Source organism: Myotis lucifugus, unplaced genomic scaffold, assembly GCF_000147115.1.
Source record: "Myotis lucifugus unplaced genomic scaffold, Myoluc2.0 scaffold_5, whole genome shotgun sequence".
NCBI lineage: Eukaryota > Metazoa > Chordata > Mammalia > Chiroptera > Vespertilionidae > Myotis > Myotis lucifugus.
In genome coordinates, this window is record NW_005871053.1 from 7,246,645 (window position 1) to 7,264,961 (window position 18,317).

Here is an 18,317-nt window from a genome sequence, read left to right on the forward strand (position 1 = left end):
CTGGGGAATAAGACTGCAAGCTGGCATGTGTTCTGACCCCCTGTTTCATAGGTCGACGCTCAACCACTGAGCCACACTGATCGGGCAGATTCTCCTTTCTTAGTGTGGAGGATCACTAGGGAAGATCCCATTTTTGGAGTGTAATATATTACATTACCCTGCAATTATCTTTTGGGTGTGATTGGGACTTGGAAGTTCATTGCTTTAGCAGATCACATTATTTTATGTAGATTCCATGTCAGGTTCTTGACTCTGATTGTAAATTATACTATTTTAGGATATTTAATTCTAATTTAGATTGTGTTGGTATTTTTATGACTAATTACTAATATAATTATAATGATTTTGAGGCTAGTCAGTAGTTGATATCAGATATTCAAGACACTTATGTAATAAAATCAATAACCAATCTAAATGTTAATATTACAGTAGATTGTTTTTCCTGCTTTTCCTTCAAAAAAAAGCAGCATTACATTTTAGAAAACTAGAAAACTGTTAATTTATAAACATTAAGAAATCTGGCTGTAAATGAAATATATACAAATCATATTTTTCAAAAACAGTTATTGAAAAAATACTTTTAAACTTGACATACAATGATGTTCCTTAAGGTAGCCATATATTTTGTGAAATTGAGAAAAATGAAATTGATTGAAAATTATTTATCTTTCAATTGTTATCTGACTGATTTGAGATACCCATGATGTTTAAAGTTCTTAGTTGTTTAATGAAATACTGTTTTGGTGAGAATGCATGTATTATATACAGTTGTGTATCTAATTAGTTTTAAAGAAATACAAGTTTAGTAACTTACATAAAGTAAAAACTGTATTGCACATTTCAGAATAGGGTTAGAAGGAATAATGGCCTAAATTTCATGATCATATAACATTTTACCAAAGTTTTAAATTAGTTTCTGTGTAAAAGACTGTATTTAAGTTGTACATTGCCAAAAATATGAATGAGTTAAGTGATTTCTTATAGAGAAGATTAATAATTCATTTTTTCATTATGCCATATTTGTGGAAGAGAATCAATTTAATGTGTATTACCACAGGGCACCCATATGTTTGAAAATTAATAAGCAGCAGGTACTTGATAATTTGCCAAGCTATAAAAAAATGACCAGTATTCCTACAATGATTGCACTTGATGTTTGTATTAATTACTGTAAATCCTTAACAGTATGAAGATGAATATGCATTATTTTAAAAGTTACTAAGTATGTAAGGATTTTAAGATATTTTTATGAAATCTGTTATTTTATGTATTCAGATTCCATTATGGACATTTTCATTTTAAACATGTAGAAGTAAAATATTCCAGCAAAAGTTAAGTTGGCTTAAATGCTTTCTGAATCTCATTTGGCATGCTTATTCAAGTTGAACATTTTTTATGAGTTAACACTTATTGTCTGCATTAATGTTTATTTTGTTATGATAATGATTGAATGTTGTTAGTACAAGTAAACAGATAACTTACCTGATAAAACCAGAAAAATGTACTTGATTTGTAATACTAATTACTTTTTCTAGAACCTAAATTTTATTTACTAATAGCTATAATTTTGGTATCTTTTGCTTATTTTTAAGTTGGTAATAGTTTTTAGGTTTGTGATTATTTACAAAGCAAATCTCTTATTCTTTAAAGTATTAATATAATATTCCTACCTTAGGCCTATCTTAACTGCTTTAAAGTTTTTGTCATAGACAATTTGTAAGCCTTGTATCCTTGTATGGCAAGGCTTGTTCCAAGAAGGCCTCATTTTGTTTCAAAGGCTTCTATGGGGTCTCCCTGTAAATCTCCATTGCTGCTCATATTACTCTTATGTTCATCCTGCCTTGTTTTACAAAGGCAAACATCACATCTTACTTTATCCTCCCACTTTCTTCTCAATGCCTTCTTCTGTGTTGTCTTTTAGTTCAGAGTATTTCCTGTAGACAATTCTCTTTCACTTTTGAGAGATTGTGGAGTAACAATTCATAGTTTGTGTAACTCTTTATTCTTGTTATTATTTTTATATGATATAAATAAATCATTAACTAAATTCTAGGTTATTCTTCCATTCCCCACTCTCCCTTCCTCTCTTCTGATATTACCTGATTTATTACACGAACATAATATATTTCTCTATTTATTTAGATCTTTAGTTTCTCTCAGCAATGTTTTATAATGATCAGTATATAGGTTTTGCACATTTTTGTTAAATGTACTAGTACATCTATTTTATATTTTTGATCAAATTATAATAATTATATTTTTAAAAACTATCTCCAATTGTTCATTTTAATATATATAGAAATATAATTGATTTTTGTATATTAATTTTATATTCTATAATCTTGCTAAACTCACCTCAATAGCTTTGTTATAGATTCCATAGTATTTTCTACATAGACTATCAAATTGTGAATACAGTTCTACTTCTTCCTTTCTACTTGATTTCTTCTATTTCTTTTTCTTGCCTTATTACACTCGCTAGAACCTTTATTAGTACAATGCTGAATAGAAGTGGTGAAAATAGACATCCTTGCCTTATTGCTGATCTTAGGAGGAAAGCATGATATTAGCTATCATTTGTTTTTTGTAGATAGCGTTTATCAGGTTGAGTACCTTTCTATTCCTAGTTAGCTGAAGGTTTTTATTAGTAATGGATTATGAATTTTGTCAAATGCTTTTCCTGCATCAATTGAGATGCTTACATGGGGTTTTATTTTATTTTATTTTTTAAAAATATCTTCATTTAGTGAAATACATTAATTTTTAAATGTTAAATGACCTTGCTTTCTTGGGATAAATCTCATTTGGTCATGATGTTTTATTTTATACACACACACACACACACACACACACACACACACACATATTGTTGAGTATAGTGTGTGAAATTTTTGTTAAAAATACATTAGGAATATCAGTTAATAGTATTTTTTTTTTCTTCTGTCAGTGTAATGCTGGCCTTATATGAGTAGTAAGTATTTCCTTCAGTTTATGGACAAGTTTGTAGATAATTGATATCATTTATTTCTTAAATGTTTGGTAGAATTTATAGGTTGAAACATCTTGGCCTGGTGTTTTATTTGTAGGAGAGTTTTTTTTAATTAAAATTTTATTTTTTTTAAAAAGAAAAATGACAGACTGATATCCCTTATGAACATAGATGTAAAAATTCTTAACAAAATTTTAGCAAATTGAATCGTTATCTATTGTTGAGCAAGTTGTGGTAATTTTGTAGTCTTTCAATCAATCTATGTCATCCAACTTAGAAAATTATTTGGCATAAAGCTATTCATAATATACCCTTATTATATTTTTAATATCTTTACAATTTGGATTTATGTCATTCTCTTATTCCCGATATTGGTATTTTGTATTTTCCCTCTTTCTTTTTCTGGTAAGTCTGGCTAGAAGTTTACCAGTTTTATTGATCTTCTCAAACAACTAGCTTTTCTATATTATTCTTGTATTTTCCAATTTATTTGTTTTCTCTCTAATCTTTATTATTTCTTTTATTCTGTTCACATTGCATTTTATTTGCTTTTCGTTTTTAGTTTCTTAAGATGGAAGCTGAATTCATGGATTTTAGACCTATCTTATCTTCTTTTGTAAGTGGTTAGTGTTATAGGTATTTAGTGTTATAACATTTTCTCTAAGTACTGCTTAGCTGCATATCATAATTTGATGTTTTAAAGTGTTTTATTTATTTAAAAATACTTTCTAATTTCCCTTTGAACCCTGAATTATTTCATGGATATTATTTCGTCTCCAAATACTTGGAGATTTTTTGTTGTTGCTTATTTTTAATTTAAATCGGTTATGGCCAGAAAACATACTTTGTATTATTTGAATCTTCTTAAATGTATTGAGATTTGTCTTATGTCTTTGAATATCATCTGTTTTGGTAAATGCTTTTTTTTTCCACTTGAGAAGAATATATAGTCATGTGCCACATATGGTGTTTTGGTGAGTGATGGACCTCATATACATATGATGGTGGTCCCATAAGATTTTAATGGAGATGAATTTCCTGTAAGAAATGGAAGGATATGTGGTTCAGGAGGAATTTTTTTCTTGGACAGAAACAATATCTGTTGGGCTTAGCAATAGATTCCCTCTCACTCTCAGAACCTCAATTTTGAGTGTATAGATTATATCCTAACCACTTAGCCACTCACCTGTATCAGCACAGAGGAGCTGTTCCCCCCAGCACTCTACATTCAGAGGGCACTACAGCCCTCCCAGATCTAGCTGATGGTGTTCAGAGAACATTGCTATAAATTCTTAGTTGAAGAACTAAGATCCTGTACAAGGACACAGGTCCACAGGTGCTACCTTAAAAAGTATTAAGTGCTGCTGCCACATTAGTAAAAGCTTTCTGTAGTAGTGTGGAGCCAGCCTGTCCCTGAACTTTGCAAATATTTTCAGGTTCTATTTTCAGTTCAATGCCAGAGAGAGCCTTTTGTGCCAGACAGGGTCAATGGAACCAAAACATATTTCCAAAGTAAAGGTATTTCCTCAATTCTGCACCCTCTCCATGTTAAACACTGTTTTTTCATGAATACCACAAAGTTTCTTAATCTGACTACTACTACAACAGGTAGCCAAAAACCACATTGCCATGACAATCCTTTATATTCATTTATCTCTTCATCTGATTTCTTTTTTCTTTTTTTTTTTTTAAATATATTTTATTGATTTTTTACAGAGAGGAAAGGAAAGAGATAGAGAGCTAGAAACATCAAACAGCTGCCTCCTGCACACCCCCCACTGGGGATGTGCCCGCAACCAAGGTACATGCCCTTGACCGGAATCGAACCTGGGACCCTTCAGTCTGCAGGCCGACGCTCTATCCACTGAGCCAAACCGGTTACGGCTGATTTCTTAATTTACTGAATCTCAGGCCACCTTTCACTCCCTCCTAACAGTCACTACTATGCTGATCTATGCCTTATCTAGACAGTTTCTCTTCAATGTTTCTAATTAGTCCAGCCCATATCCCTGATCATGGAGAAACATTGACAGCTTCAGTGGTCAATTTCTGACCCTGTTGGAAGAAAGCAGGGGGAGGGCTTGTGGAACATTATTTATAAAGCCTATAGTAATGTGTAGCAATATCTTAGGCCAGTGATGGTGAACCTTTTGAGCTCGGCATGTCAGCATTTTGAAAAACCCTAACTTAACTCTGGTGCCGTGTCACATATAGAAATTTTTTGATATTTGCAGCCATAGTAAAACAAAGATTTATATTTTTGATATTTATTTTATATATTTAAATGCCATTTAACAAAGAAAAATAAACCAAAAAAATGAGTACGCGTGTCATAGGTTCGCCATCACTGTCTTGGGCCTTCACATTCACTTACCATTTACTCACTGACTCACCCAGAACAACTTCCAGTTCTGCAAGCTCCATTCATGGTAAGTGCCCTATACAAGTGTACCATTTTTAATCTTTCTGTGTTTGGATACACAAATACCATCCTATATAATAAAACCCTAATATGCAAATTGACTGAATGTGCTATGTTGAGCATCTTCCCCTTCACCACAGAGGGAGGCGACCAGCTGTGGCGATGGGGGGGGGGGGGGGGGCGGGGCTGGCCAGCAGACGGTGCCAGGCCACCAGCCATGGCGGGTACCAATGGGGGCCCCCAATTGTCCCTCCTGCCGGTTGCGCTACAGATGGCCCTGATTGCCAGCCAGGCCTAGGGACCCTATCCTATATATTGGGAACAGTTTCTTAGATGTAAAAATTAAAACCTGGCAAAGCTACTCTAACTGAAAAAACAGGATGATGCAGCGATGACATGCATGGACTCTGGCTTGCACATTTTGTGGTCATCCCTGATTCTGCCACTTGTAACTGTGTGACAAAGCCAATTACTTAACTTCTTAACTTCTCTCTGCTTCAGTTTTTCCACCCATAAGATGAGGGAAATGGTACTACTGCCTCAGAAGGATCATGTTATGTACTACTTTTCATAATCAGGGCAAAAAAATATAGTTGCCCATACAATAGCAAGATGCCTTTCACCTGGATGAAAAGTATGGTCATTGGTGCATGCAGTCTCCTGGATGTCCGACTGCTGGTTTAGCCCCGACATCCCCCAAGGGTCCCGGATTTCAAGAGGACGCAGGCCGGGCTGAGGGACTTCCCCCCCCCCCTCCCCCCGCCCCGCATGAATTTTGTACACCGGACCTCTAGTTGTGTTGTAATCACTTACGGTGTCCAGTACAGTAATGTGCTGTACAGGTTTGTAACCTGGGATCGATAGGCAGCATTATACCATATGGCTCAGGTGTATAGTAGGTTATATACTATCTAGGTTTGTATAAGTGCAAATTTGATATTTGCACAATGATGAAATTGCCTAATGATGCATTTTTCAGAACATATCCCCGTCATTAAGCAATTAATGACTATATGCTGTTCCTGTTGGGTAGAGTGGCTATAAATGTCAACTAGGTCAAGTTGGTAGTAGATAATGTTGTTCTTTATCAACACTAAATGATTTGCTGACCTGCCAGCTTTTGAGAGAAGGCTGTTGAAATCTCCAACTATAATTGTGTATATGTTTATTTCTTTTCATAGTTCTATGAGTTTTTGCTTTATGTGTTTTAAAGCTCTGTTATGATGCACATATATATTTAGGATTGCTATGCCCACTTGATGAATTGACTTTTTTGTGATTATGAAATTACTCTTTTATTTTATCCCTGAGAATATTCTTTGTTCGAAAATCTACTGTGCTTGATATTAATACAGCTACTATAGATTTTTTTATTGATGTTAATATATGTATGTGTGTAAATGTATGTTTTTCTATCATTTACTTTTAACTTATTTGGTCTTTATATATAAAATGTCTTTTTTTTGTAAGTAGCTTATGTTGGTTCTTGCTTTCTTGTTCATTCTGTCAATCATTGCCTCAGAATGAGGATGTTCAGGCCACATACATTTGATATAATAATTGGTATGTATAGGTTTGAGTTAAATGTTCTATTGTGCTATTTTTTTTCCTATTTGTCCTATCTGTTCTGCGACCTTTCTTATGTTCTGCCTTCTTTTGGATTATTAATATTTTTAAAAATTAATTTTATTTTATTGGTTTCAGAGAGAAAGGGAGAGGGAGAGAGAGATAGAAACATCAATGATGAGAAAGAATCATTGATCAGCTGCTTTCTGCACAACCCCTACTGGGGACCGAGCTCTCAGCCCGGGCATGTGCCCTGACTGTGAATTGAACCCTGACCTCCTGGTTCATAGGTCCACATTCAACCACTGAGCCATACTAGTTAGGCTGGATTATTTTTTTTTATGATTCCATTTTATACATTTTGTTGCCTGATTAGCTATATTGCTTTTGTGTATAATTTTAGTATTAGAATTCCATATTAGTGAAAAAAAGTCTTTTAAAAATGAAGGCAAAGATGAAGACTTTTTCAGACATACAATCTGAAAAAATTCATCACTAGAACAATTTCATTACAAGAAATGTTAAAAGAAGTCCTTCAAGCAGAAGGAAAATGACACCAGATGAAAAGCTGGATCCAAAAAAAGAGGAGTACCAGAAATGATTATTACCATATGGGTAAAAATATAAAACTTCTACTTTTAAAATCTTTTAAAAGATAATTGATGGTATAAAGGAAAAAATTAATTTTTAAAAAAATATGTTTTTATTGATCTCAGAGAGAGGAAGCTAGAGGGAGGGAGGGAGGGAGAGAGAGAGAGAGAGAGAGAGAGAGAGAAACATCAATGAGATGTTTTGGGTTTTACAGTATATATCTTTGATTTATCAAAATTTATCTACACATGATAGGGTACCAGTTCATATATAGTTTAAGACTCTAACAACAGTATACTTAGATTTTTCCTTTCCTAGCCTTTGTGCTGTTGTTGTCATACATTTCGTTTCTACATATGTTATAAATCCCACAACAAATTATTTTTTTCCTGCCCTGCTCAGTGGTTGAGCATTGACCAGGAGCTCACTGTTCCTTTCTTGGTAGGGGGGCTTGCAGCAGGCAGCCGATTAATGTTCCTCTCTCATCGATGTTTCTATCTCCTTTCTCTTGCTTCCCCTCTCTGAGATCAATAAAAACATAATTTTTAACAAATAATTTTTTCCTTTATACCATCAATTATCTTTTAAAATATTTAAAAAGTAGTTGTTTTGTATTTTTACCCACATGGTAACCATTTCTGGTACTCCTCTTTTCTTTGGATCCAGTTTTTCATCTGGTGTCGTTTTCCTTCTGCTTGAAGGACTTCTTTTAACATTTCTTGTAATGAAATTGTTCTAGTGATGAATTTTTTCAGTTTGTATGTCTGAAAAAGTCTTCATCTTTGCCTTCATTTTTAAAAGACTTTTTTCACTAATATGGAATTTTAATTTGATAGTTTTCCCTCAGAATTTCTAACATATTGTTTCGTTGTCTTCTGGCTTGCTTATTTTTCTGATAAGAAATGTGCTGTCATTCCTATCTCTGTTTCTCTGTACATAATGTATCTTTTTCTGACTGCTTTTAAGGTGTTCTCTTTATCATTAGTTTTACACAATTTGAATATGTTGTGTCCTGTTGCAAAATTATGCTTCTTGTGCTTAAGGTTTGTTGATATTTTTGTATCTATGGGTTTATAGTTTTCATCAAAGTTGGAAAAGTTGGGTGCATTATTTATTCAAATATTACTTTCTTTTCCTTTTTTCTCTTCTTCTGGACTCCAGTTATATGTATGTTAGAGTAGACTGCTTGAGGTTCTATAGCTCACTGATGATTTTTTCATTTAAAAATATTTTTAGTCTGTGTTTTGTATGGTTTCAATTGCTATATCTTTATAATTACTAATTTTTTTTCCCTGTAATGTGCAAACTGTTATTCATCCCATGTCTGGATTTTTCATCCTAGACATTGTAGTTTTCATCTGCAGAAGTTCAGTTTGGGTCTTTTAAATTTTTTCCGTGCCTCTACTTAACATTGAATGGCTCCTCTAGATTCTTAAGCATATGGAATGTAGTCATAACTGTTTAAACATATTTGTCTATGCATCCTATTATCTCTGTCATTTCAAGGTCATTTTTGATTGATTTTTCTCATGATGGGTTGCATTTTTCTGCTTGTTTGGTTGTGGGATATTTCTATATTCCTATACAAAACTCCTCTGAATACTTGATCAGTGACCTGTGAGTTATGAAGTTTTCCACTCTGACTGGTGGAAACATGCAACATTTTTGGCCCTGTGTGAGCTACTGTTACCTTTAAATACTTTGGAGCAGTTTTCTCTGTCCTCAGGTAGTTTCCTCATATGCATGTGCCAATCAGTATTCTGTTGAATAGTCTGTAGATCTTTGCTCTGTGCATTCTCTTCTACTCTTTCCTGTGAACTCAAGCTGCTTTGGCTTCCCCAGAGTTTCAGCTTTATCTCCTCATCTCAGGGAGACTTCACCTGGGATTACCCTCCCTGAGTTGTTGCCTGGAAATTCTTTCTAGACAACAAGCTGGGGCAATTGTAGGGCTCATCTTATTTGCTTTTTGTCTGTCAGAAATCTTTATCCTACATTGCCTGATAGCCAGTGTCTTTAAAACTGTTGCATCATATATTTTGCACAGTATTTTAGTTGGGAAGGTAAATGTGACCCCCTGTGACTATTATGGTCCAAAGTGGAATTCTGTAATTTATTATTACATACACTTTTGAGTCTGGCCATTTTAAAAATTAGTTTGTACAGAACCTAACATCATTTCATGTCTTAATAGATTATGTATGTTGAATGCTTTACAGAGATTTATAATATTCAATGTTATTTTGTTTCGTTAAAATTTAAATTCTGAAAAGCATAGGTAGTTCTTGGTAAACTGAATTAAAATTTATATGTATTTTATACATATAATTTTTATGTGTTTATTTATATACTAGGTCTTCATCCTCCGGGTCCACCTTTAGCTAGACCCATTCTCCCCCGAGAACGAAGTGCTTTGGATAGAGTTGTTGAATATTTAGTTGGTGATGGTCCACAAAACAGGTAATGTTTACTAGGGTGGCAAAAAAATGAAAATGAAGAAAACGTTTATTGGTCATGGTGTGTATGTTGTGTGTGCATGTACTAGATTTCTGTAGTTTTGTGGCTCCTGTTTCTTTATTTTAAAACATAATGGAATATTTCATAGCCCTGCAAAGGAGTATGCATTCAGTTGTTTTTTTCAGTAGGAGTTTGGATAAAGTATGGAGGTAAAATACTGAAAAAAATATATATATATATACATTGCAGCCCTACTATATTATAATCCTACTCTACAGTTATTTTTAGAGAAATTGATTCTTTTCACTAAAACTTAAAATACAAATAGTGAAAACTTGATAGGTTATAAGAAATGGAATTTTATAGATGTCAGTACTAGACTTGGCGATAGTGATAATTTTAATAACAGTGAGGACAATTTATATGTATTTGGCACTTACAGTTTTCAGAATGTTCTTTCAATTGTTATTTTATTTGATCCTTACAATAATTTTAGGAAGAGAGTTATGATATAGCAATTGTCATAGTATAGACTTAAGAATTATTTTTAGGATAGTAGAGTAGATATTTGATAAGGTTATTGGTTAATGTTATCAATTTAATAAAGGGACTAGATAAAGTTAACATAATAAATTATATGTTATTCAAAACAGAATGTCATTTAATAGGGCCAAATATTTTGTTAAGTACATACACAGAGAATAGAATGAGTCTATAAATAGAAAGTGAGGAAGATGTTTAAGTGTAAGTAGGATAAATACAGGAATTATGGTGTACAGAAATTAACCTTTGGATTGAACTAAATAAAATTAATTTCTTTACTATAAGACTTCTCATAGTGAATCTCTAAGAAGGTCCATCTTTTCCAATCTTATGTGACTACACATTTTGAGTCTATCACCCCCAGCAAGGTACTTTAGGAAACACTGAAGTGTTCTGTTACCAAATGTTTCTGCTAACTTAAAAAAGATGTATTTATTTGACTGGTTGCTTAGTTTTTTTAAAATTTGATGCATAAATTATATTTTAAAATGGTTGAAATTTTGACTGTTATGTTTAAAGAGTATTGTTTATTGTTTACTAAGAACATCTAGTTTGTTATGACATATTTAGCTATGTTAAAATATAAGTAAACTATGTTGGCTAAAGTAGCCTGTCCCATGGGCTTTGTTTGCATTTGTAACTAGTCTATTTTTCCTTTTGGTATAGGTATGCCCTTATATGTCAGCAGTGTTTTTCTCATAATGGCATGGCTTTGAAAGAAGAATTTGAATACATTGGTAAGAATGATTAGGCAGATTTAAATATTTTACGCTCAAATTTTTCATTCTCTGCCCGTTCCCATATAATGTCATTTTATTTTTGGTACTGTCTCTGTATATATTTTTCAGGATATTGTCCTTATTTTAGAACACAGCAAAGCAGGAAAGACAAATCAGATTTTTCTCACAACAATGTACAATCTCTAGGCCAGCTGTTCTCAAACTTCACTGTGTACCAGAATCATCTGAATAGCTTTTAAAAAGTATGATGCCCAGGGCCCACCTACAGAAAGTCTGCTTTAATTGATATGGGGTGGGGTTCTGGGCATCAGCATGGTTTTAAAGCTCCTCAGATGATTCTCATGAGCAGCCACTATTAAAAAACTTTATACTAAGTTAATTATGTTTCTCATATATGATATACTACACTTTCTTGGGTAAATGAGCAAGGTTCTGGATTTAAAAATACCTAATGACTCTGGTGACTAGAAATGTAATTTCTATAATACACTTAGGTCATTATTAATATTGTTTTGCTATTATTAGTTAACCTGCTATATAACTTATCTTTTCTATTTAAAATTAATATTCTAATAATAATTAGAAAGTACACTTTAAAATTAGCTTTGGTTAGAACACCTGCAGTAATATTACTAAAACCATATGTAATTTCACTAGGGATAAAATAACTTTTTTTTTTTTTTGGATAAAATAACTTTTGAAGAGTTCTTTGACTATTTGCAAAAGTAATCTTGTGAGTTATCTGACTAGTCCTTGAGTTTTCTTTGGTTTGTGGTTTTGTTTATTTTTTTTTAAAATTCTCTGCAGCTTTTCGGTGTGCCTACTGTTTTTTCTTGAATCCTGCAAGAAAAACCAGACCTCAGGCTCCAAGATTGCCAGAGTTTAGTTTTGAGAAGAGGCAGGCTGTGGATGGCTCAAGTTCAATTGGCCCCTTGCCCTCAGGAAGTGTGATTTCATCAGAGAACCAGATAAGTGAAGGTATGAATATGTTAATTAAAAAGTTTTGTCTCTTAATAATGTTTACTATTTAACAATAACAGCATAATGCTTTTAAATAAGAATGGATTTATCAGATTTTGCAGCATGCATATATCACTTATCACTCTGATACTGTAGCCTCCTGTATAATTGGTATGATGTGTTTTAGTTTTAAAATATACAGATTATAACTTGTTAAGCAGCATCCAGCAATAGCTAGGCAAACATTGTTTATGGAGTGACCTCTTCTAATAACTGTTGGAAGATTTGACTAATGTTTTATGGAATAATTTTTTTCCAATTTATTTAAATGAAGCAGATTATGATAATTATGGAACAACTATAAGATACAATTTTTTAAAATTTGCAATTAACATTGATGAAATAAGTTTGTGCTTACCACTTGAATTAGTAGAAGTTACTGCAAGCAGGAAACCTTGGAATTGGAAAGTCATCCTTGCATCCTTTAGATGACTGTGTTGATACGACTGGTAGTCCTTTGAAACAATTTATCTTGATCAATGAGACTAACATTGCTGACACATTCCTTGATGTAAACAACCTTATTTTAGAGAAACAGAGTTCATCGGAATTCATTGGATTTTAGGCCTTATCTTGCAATTCTATTTTAGGAATTCTTGAGGAAGTTTCATGAAAAAAAATGGAAAAGATGAGTTGGAAGAGCTGACTATTAATTGCCAACTATTTCTTGCTGTTAATAATGAGGTGAGGAGCTGTTTGTTAAGCAGCTCTGAATTCTGAAGATTGCTAAAATTATGATACAGGCCATGATATTTTGGTGCTATGGCTGATAGAGAAAAAAAAATCCATATTGGAAGTTTAGTTCACATCGTTTACTTAGCAATCAGTATTCATCCTTTTAATTTCTAGGAATTATCATTTACATGTATTTGATTTCCTTCTTTATAAAAGCATTGAGTAGGGGAAAATTGCTTTAAAAATAATATGAGAGGGAATTTTCAGATACCAGAAGTTTATTATGAAAATTTGTGTATCTTTTTTAAAAATTTGAATAATAAAATACATGTGTTGACTCAGGCTTGGCTTTGGGCTTAATGACAAATACCAAAAGGAATTTGAATAGATAGGCATGACAAGAGGTCTGTTACTTCCAAAAGTGAATCAATGCATTCATCTTCTCCAAGTCTGCAACATCAACTCCAAACATAATATCAGATTTTTTTTTTGCTTAAGTTATGCTCTGAGCTTCATATTATTACATGAAAATCATCTGCCTCACCATTGTGCACCCTCTTGGAACTGAAAAATGAAAGACTTTCTTACTGAAGATGCCTAGAGGAAACATTGAAGTCCTTTCCATGAGTAACCTTGCTTATGAAAGCTAAAGTGAATATTTGAAAGCCAGTAGTTGGGACAAAAAGAAAAAGAAAAATCAGCCAACAAAATAAAATCTTGATAATGAGCCCAATGCTTTATATTTTCTGCTAAGGTCAATATAGATAGTTAGCAAACAACACCGAGCTATACCTTTCCTTCTCATCTAATCTAGGAGGAGCAATACCCCAGATGTCTCATTTTCTGTCTGAAATCTCTGGAGTGAAGTCTAACTGGCTCATATTCAACCCTAATAAGGTAATATTAATAGGTGAAGACAAAATTTGAGGCAGGGACAGCGGTTCTCAACGTGTGGGTTGCGACCCCTTTGGCAGTCGAACCACCCTTGCACAGGGGTCGCCTAAAACCATCCTGCATATCAGATATTTACATTACGATTCATAACAGTAGCAACATGACAGTTATGAAGTAGCAACGAAAATAATTTTATGGTTGGGTCACAACATGAGGAACTGTATTTAAAGGGCCAGAAGGTTGAGAACCACTGGTAGTAACTTCATAGTGCTAGAAACTGAAGCAACACTTGAATTTGGTTTAAGATAGTCTTTAGAGTAGTAACTTTTATACTTCTCTTTGGATTCATTAAAATGGCTATGAGCACCCTTCTTTGGCTTTCTAGAAGATTGAACTCTTCTCCAAGACTCCTATCTCAACACTATAATATACAGTTATCAATTTCAAGCTGGATTCCTTTAGTAAATGACGAAGTATTTTTGATGAACAGAGAAGCTGCATTTGTTTTGAACCCGGAGGCATATCTTTATGATTAAATTGAACTATTAAGATCATATTATCTCAATCATCTATTCTCTATGCTGACAGCCAATGTAATTGAGGGCTTAGATTTCTGATTTCTACAATTTTTCTGCTGTAATTTTTATATTTTTTAAGTATTGCAATAGCTCCTTGATAGCAGCAAAAGCTATAGAAATTCGGTTATTGAATTTACAGATGGAATGAGAAGGTAACTTTCTTCCATTTGAATTTTCTTTCAGTGAATATTCTAAAACCATTTATATGAATAATCTAGAATTAATAAAAGATACCGTCTTAAACTATGATGTGAGACTTTGAAATTAAGTTGTGTCTACTGGAAGATTTTGCATTTAGGATGAGGCACAAGGCTTTTGAAATTTTTGGGCCACTCTTTAGAACAACACATGAAATCTTGGAAAGTTTTATCAAAGAAGGAGATCTAGAAGAAACTTCTCCCATTAATTGCTCATTTGAATTCCTAGATATTTTTTTTTTAGAATTGCCTATAGAAAATGCTTCGGTAATAGAATATTAAAGAAACACAAGAAATTAGGACTATGGATTGTCCTTGTATCTAAGAGCATACTAGGTATGGTATTCCAAAGTAATGAATTGCTTTTAGGTTCCTCAGTTTCTTTTATGGTTAAATGGATGGTACAGTAATACTTGAATCTGCTAAGCCACATTAAAGTGATTTATCAGTTTTGCTTTTAAAAAATATGCAATCCAAAATACCTGACATACAGCATTTTTTTTTTGTTACATATGGTAAGAGAGGATGAAGTTTTTACATTGTTAATATACTAGTACAGTGGTTTTAGGCTAGCATGTTTGAAAATATTAATATTATTGTTTTCATTGCTCAGTTGTATTTGTCTAGATTTTATGTAATTATATTAGGAAAAAATAGCTTTTATTCAACTGGAAATAACTTGCTAATAAAACTCATGGCATCTAATCAATACTATAAAAAATAACAAGTAAAATTTATATAACGTAGAAACTTATTTTGATATCCTGATTTCTGCTCTTCCCCTCCTTTCGTTTAAGCAATATACTGTTACTGTTAGATTCTGTTGATCTAGAGAAAATTCTGTTGTAGTATTGTTTGTTATGATGCTCTAAGACCGTGGTCGGCAAACTACGGCTCGCGAGCCATATGAAGCTTTTTGGCCCCTTGAGTGTGGCTCTTCCTAAGCCTTAGAAGTACCCTAATTAAGTTCATAACAATGTACCTACCTATATAGTTTAAGTTTAAAAAATTTGGCTCTCAAAAGAAATTTCAATCGTTGTACTGTTGATACTTGGCTCTGTTGACTAATGAGTTTGCCGACCACTGCTCTAAGATATTGAACTATTTGATAATGTAAATTTTGTTGAATTCTGTATATTTACTAGATCTACCAGTATAAAGCTTATACTTATATATTTAATTATGTACAGTTTACTCAAGATGTAAATTTAACCGTAGTATCAGTTTGCATGCTTCTTTTATTCATAGAGATTTTTTTGGCCTGCAGATTCTCTTTTCTAAAATACCTTCACCAAAAAAAAAAATAGTTTTATACCATTGCTTAATAATGACATTCTTACTCATCTAATGGATTTGTTCACCAATGGTATATTAGCAGTATTTTGTGTATTGAACACTAGAGGCCTGGTGCACGAATGCGTGCACGGGTGGGGTCCCTCAGGGTGGCCTGCAGAGATCGGGCCCCAGCTCATGCCCCCAGCCTCGCAGCCCCACCTGGCACCCTGCTGTGGCCTGGCACCACCCCCTCACCTGCTCCATTATCCCTCCTGTGGGGCGATCAATTGTGGCCGGGCCCTCCCCCGCTGCCGCCACTGGTCACCGTCTACAGGGCGATCAGGCCCCTGCTCGCACCCGCCTTGGCCTGGCACTGCCCGCTCACCTGTTCCACTATCCCGCCACGGTCCCAGTCCCACTCTGCTGTGGTCCCGTTCTCGTCGGGGCCCATCAGGGCCGGCAGTGCCTCCACTGCCACCCGCTGCCAGTGCTGCGTTGCCAATGCCCGCCATGTTCCGCGTCGCCCCCTGGTGGTCAGTGCACATCATAGTGAGCAGTTGAACTCCCTGTCTCCTGGTTGACCTCCCGGTCAAACCACCACCCGAGGGGGCAATTTGCATATTAAGCTTTTATTATATAGGATGAGCTAGGTGGTTATTATTTAATTGAAGTTTATTCATTGAGCCCATGGGTTGAGTTTGGGGTGAAATTCATGTCTTTGTTTCTTAAAATAAGTTGGCCAGTTTCTTTAAGAGAGAAAAATCTTGTAAAAACTTCTTTGTTTAAAACCTGCAAGTTCAAAGACAAATTGTCTATTTTAATTTAATAAATTTCATATGAGCAAGTTTATAGTCTATAGTGAGTACTGCTGTGTTAGCAAGGCAGATTTGTTGTTATTGTGAAAAGGAATAAAATATAAAGAATCTAAATGAATTCACCAAAATACGAGGTTTTAAAATTATATATATATATATATATTGATTTCAGAGAGGAAAGGAAAGGGGGAGAGAGAGAGAGAGAAACATCAATGATGAGAGAGAACCATTGATCACCATACTGGGGATTGAGCCTGCAACCCAGACGTGTGCCTTGACAGAGAATCGAATGGTAAACTCCTGTTCGTAGGTTGATGCTCAGCACAAGGGGTTTTTAAAGGCATAATCTAAATAGGATTATGTATTTTTCTGTGAAAATTTCATATATTTTTCTAAAGTAAATATATGAAATTGTTTTGCTAGACTATTCTTTAATTTTCTTAGAAAATTATTCTCTCAAGAGCTAGACTAAGAGTCTAAAGGTAAGTTGATGTTCTTATATGTTTTTGCATGTGTGTGCTTTATAGGTGAGGCAGTAGTGTTAGTTTTATAATTATACTGTTTTATGATTTTGAGTTGTCTAGTTAAGGCTTTTCCTAAACAACTGGAAGCCAATTTTTTACATTCAGTAGAAAAAGTTTCTCTCTTAAGATTATTGGGGTAGGCATGGGGCAGGGGGTAGGAGTGGGGAAAGGAACACATTTCATGGGTCATTTTTGTCTCATCACATTGCAATATATTGTTTTCTTGGCATTACAAATGCCATTTTTTCTTTTTTTAAATCCTCACCCATGCCCTAACCGGTTTGGCTCAGTGGATAGAGCGTCGGCCTGCGGACTCAAGGGTCCCAGGTTCGATTCCGGTCAAGGGCATGTACCTTGGTTGCGGGCACATACCCAGTGGGAGGTGTGCAGGAGGCAGGTGATCAATGTTTCTCTCTCATCGATGTTTCTAACTCTCTATCCCTCTCCCCTCCTCTCTGTAAAAAATCAATAAAATATATTTTTAAAAAATAAATAAATCCTCACCCAAGGACATGCTTAGAGATGGGGGCCGGGGGCGGGGGGTGTCATTTGCCTTCCCTCAGCTCCCTGACTGGGGATCAAATCAGCAGTTCAGGTATGTGCCCTGACTCGGAATTGAACTGGCAGCGTTTTGGTACATGGGCCGATGCTCAACCAACTGAGCCACTCTGACGGGGCAACAGTTGATTTTGAAATTTCTTATAGATGGGATTAGATCATTTAGGTAATTTTGTTTCATTTTTAGTCTAAACTGGTGTGACCCGAAAGGCTGGTTTTTCTTTTAGTATTTTATGCCCAAATGTTGACATCTCATTAAATTACAACTTCACAGAAAAAATTTATTGTTTTATTAGACTAGGCAAATGATACTATCTCATAGAAATAAAGTCAGTACCTTTAGAATGTACTTAATGATATTATAAAGCTCTATGGTTTAGTTAATAAACTGGTAAGTATTTCTCTGTTCTTGCTCACCTAGTTCACTTAAATATTTTTTGGATGACTTCTCATAAAGTAGCATTGGTATCCAAACA

At 34.1% G+C, this 18,317-nt stretch overlaps 1 protein-coding gene across 5 annotated transcripts in view; it reads left to right on the forward strand.

The window, feature by feature from the left end:
* LNPK (lunapark, ER junction formation factor) overlaps positions 1 to 18,317 on the forward strand; it is a 71,278-nt gene that overhangs the window by 48,195 nt on the left and 4,766 nt on the right. For 4 of the 5 annotated variants that reach the window (XM_006083091.3, XM_023744659.1, XM_023744664.1 and 1 more), the window contains 3 exons: positions 9,920 to 10,025; positions 11,232 to 11,302; positions 12,113 to 12,283. In XM_006083091.3, the coding sequence (XP_006083153.1) occupies positions 9,920 to 10,025; positions 11,232 to 11,302; positions 12,113 to 12,283 (348 nt within the window). Of the gene's footprint in view, positions 1 to 9,919; positions 10,026 to 11,231; positions 11,303 to 12,112; positions 12,284 to 13,814; positions 13,898 to 18,317 lie in introns of all 5 variants that reach the window. The other variant, XM_006083092.3, reaches the window with a different exon arrangement.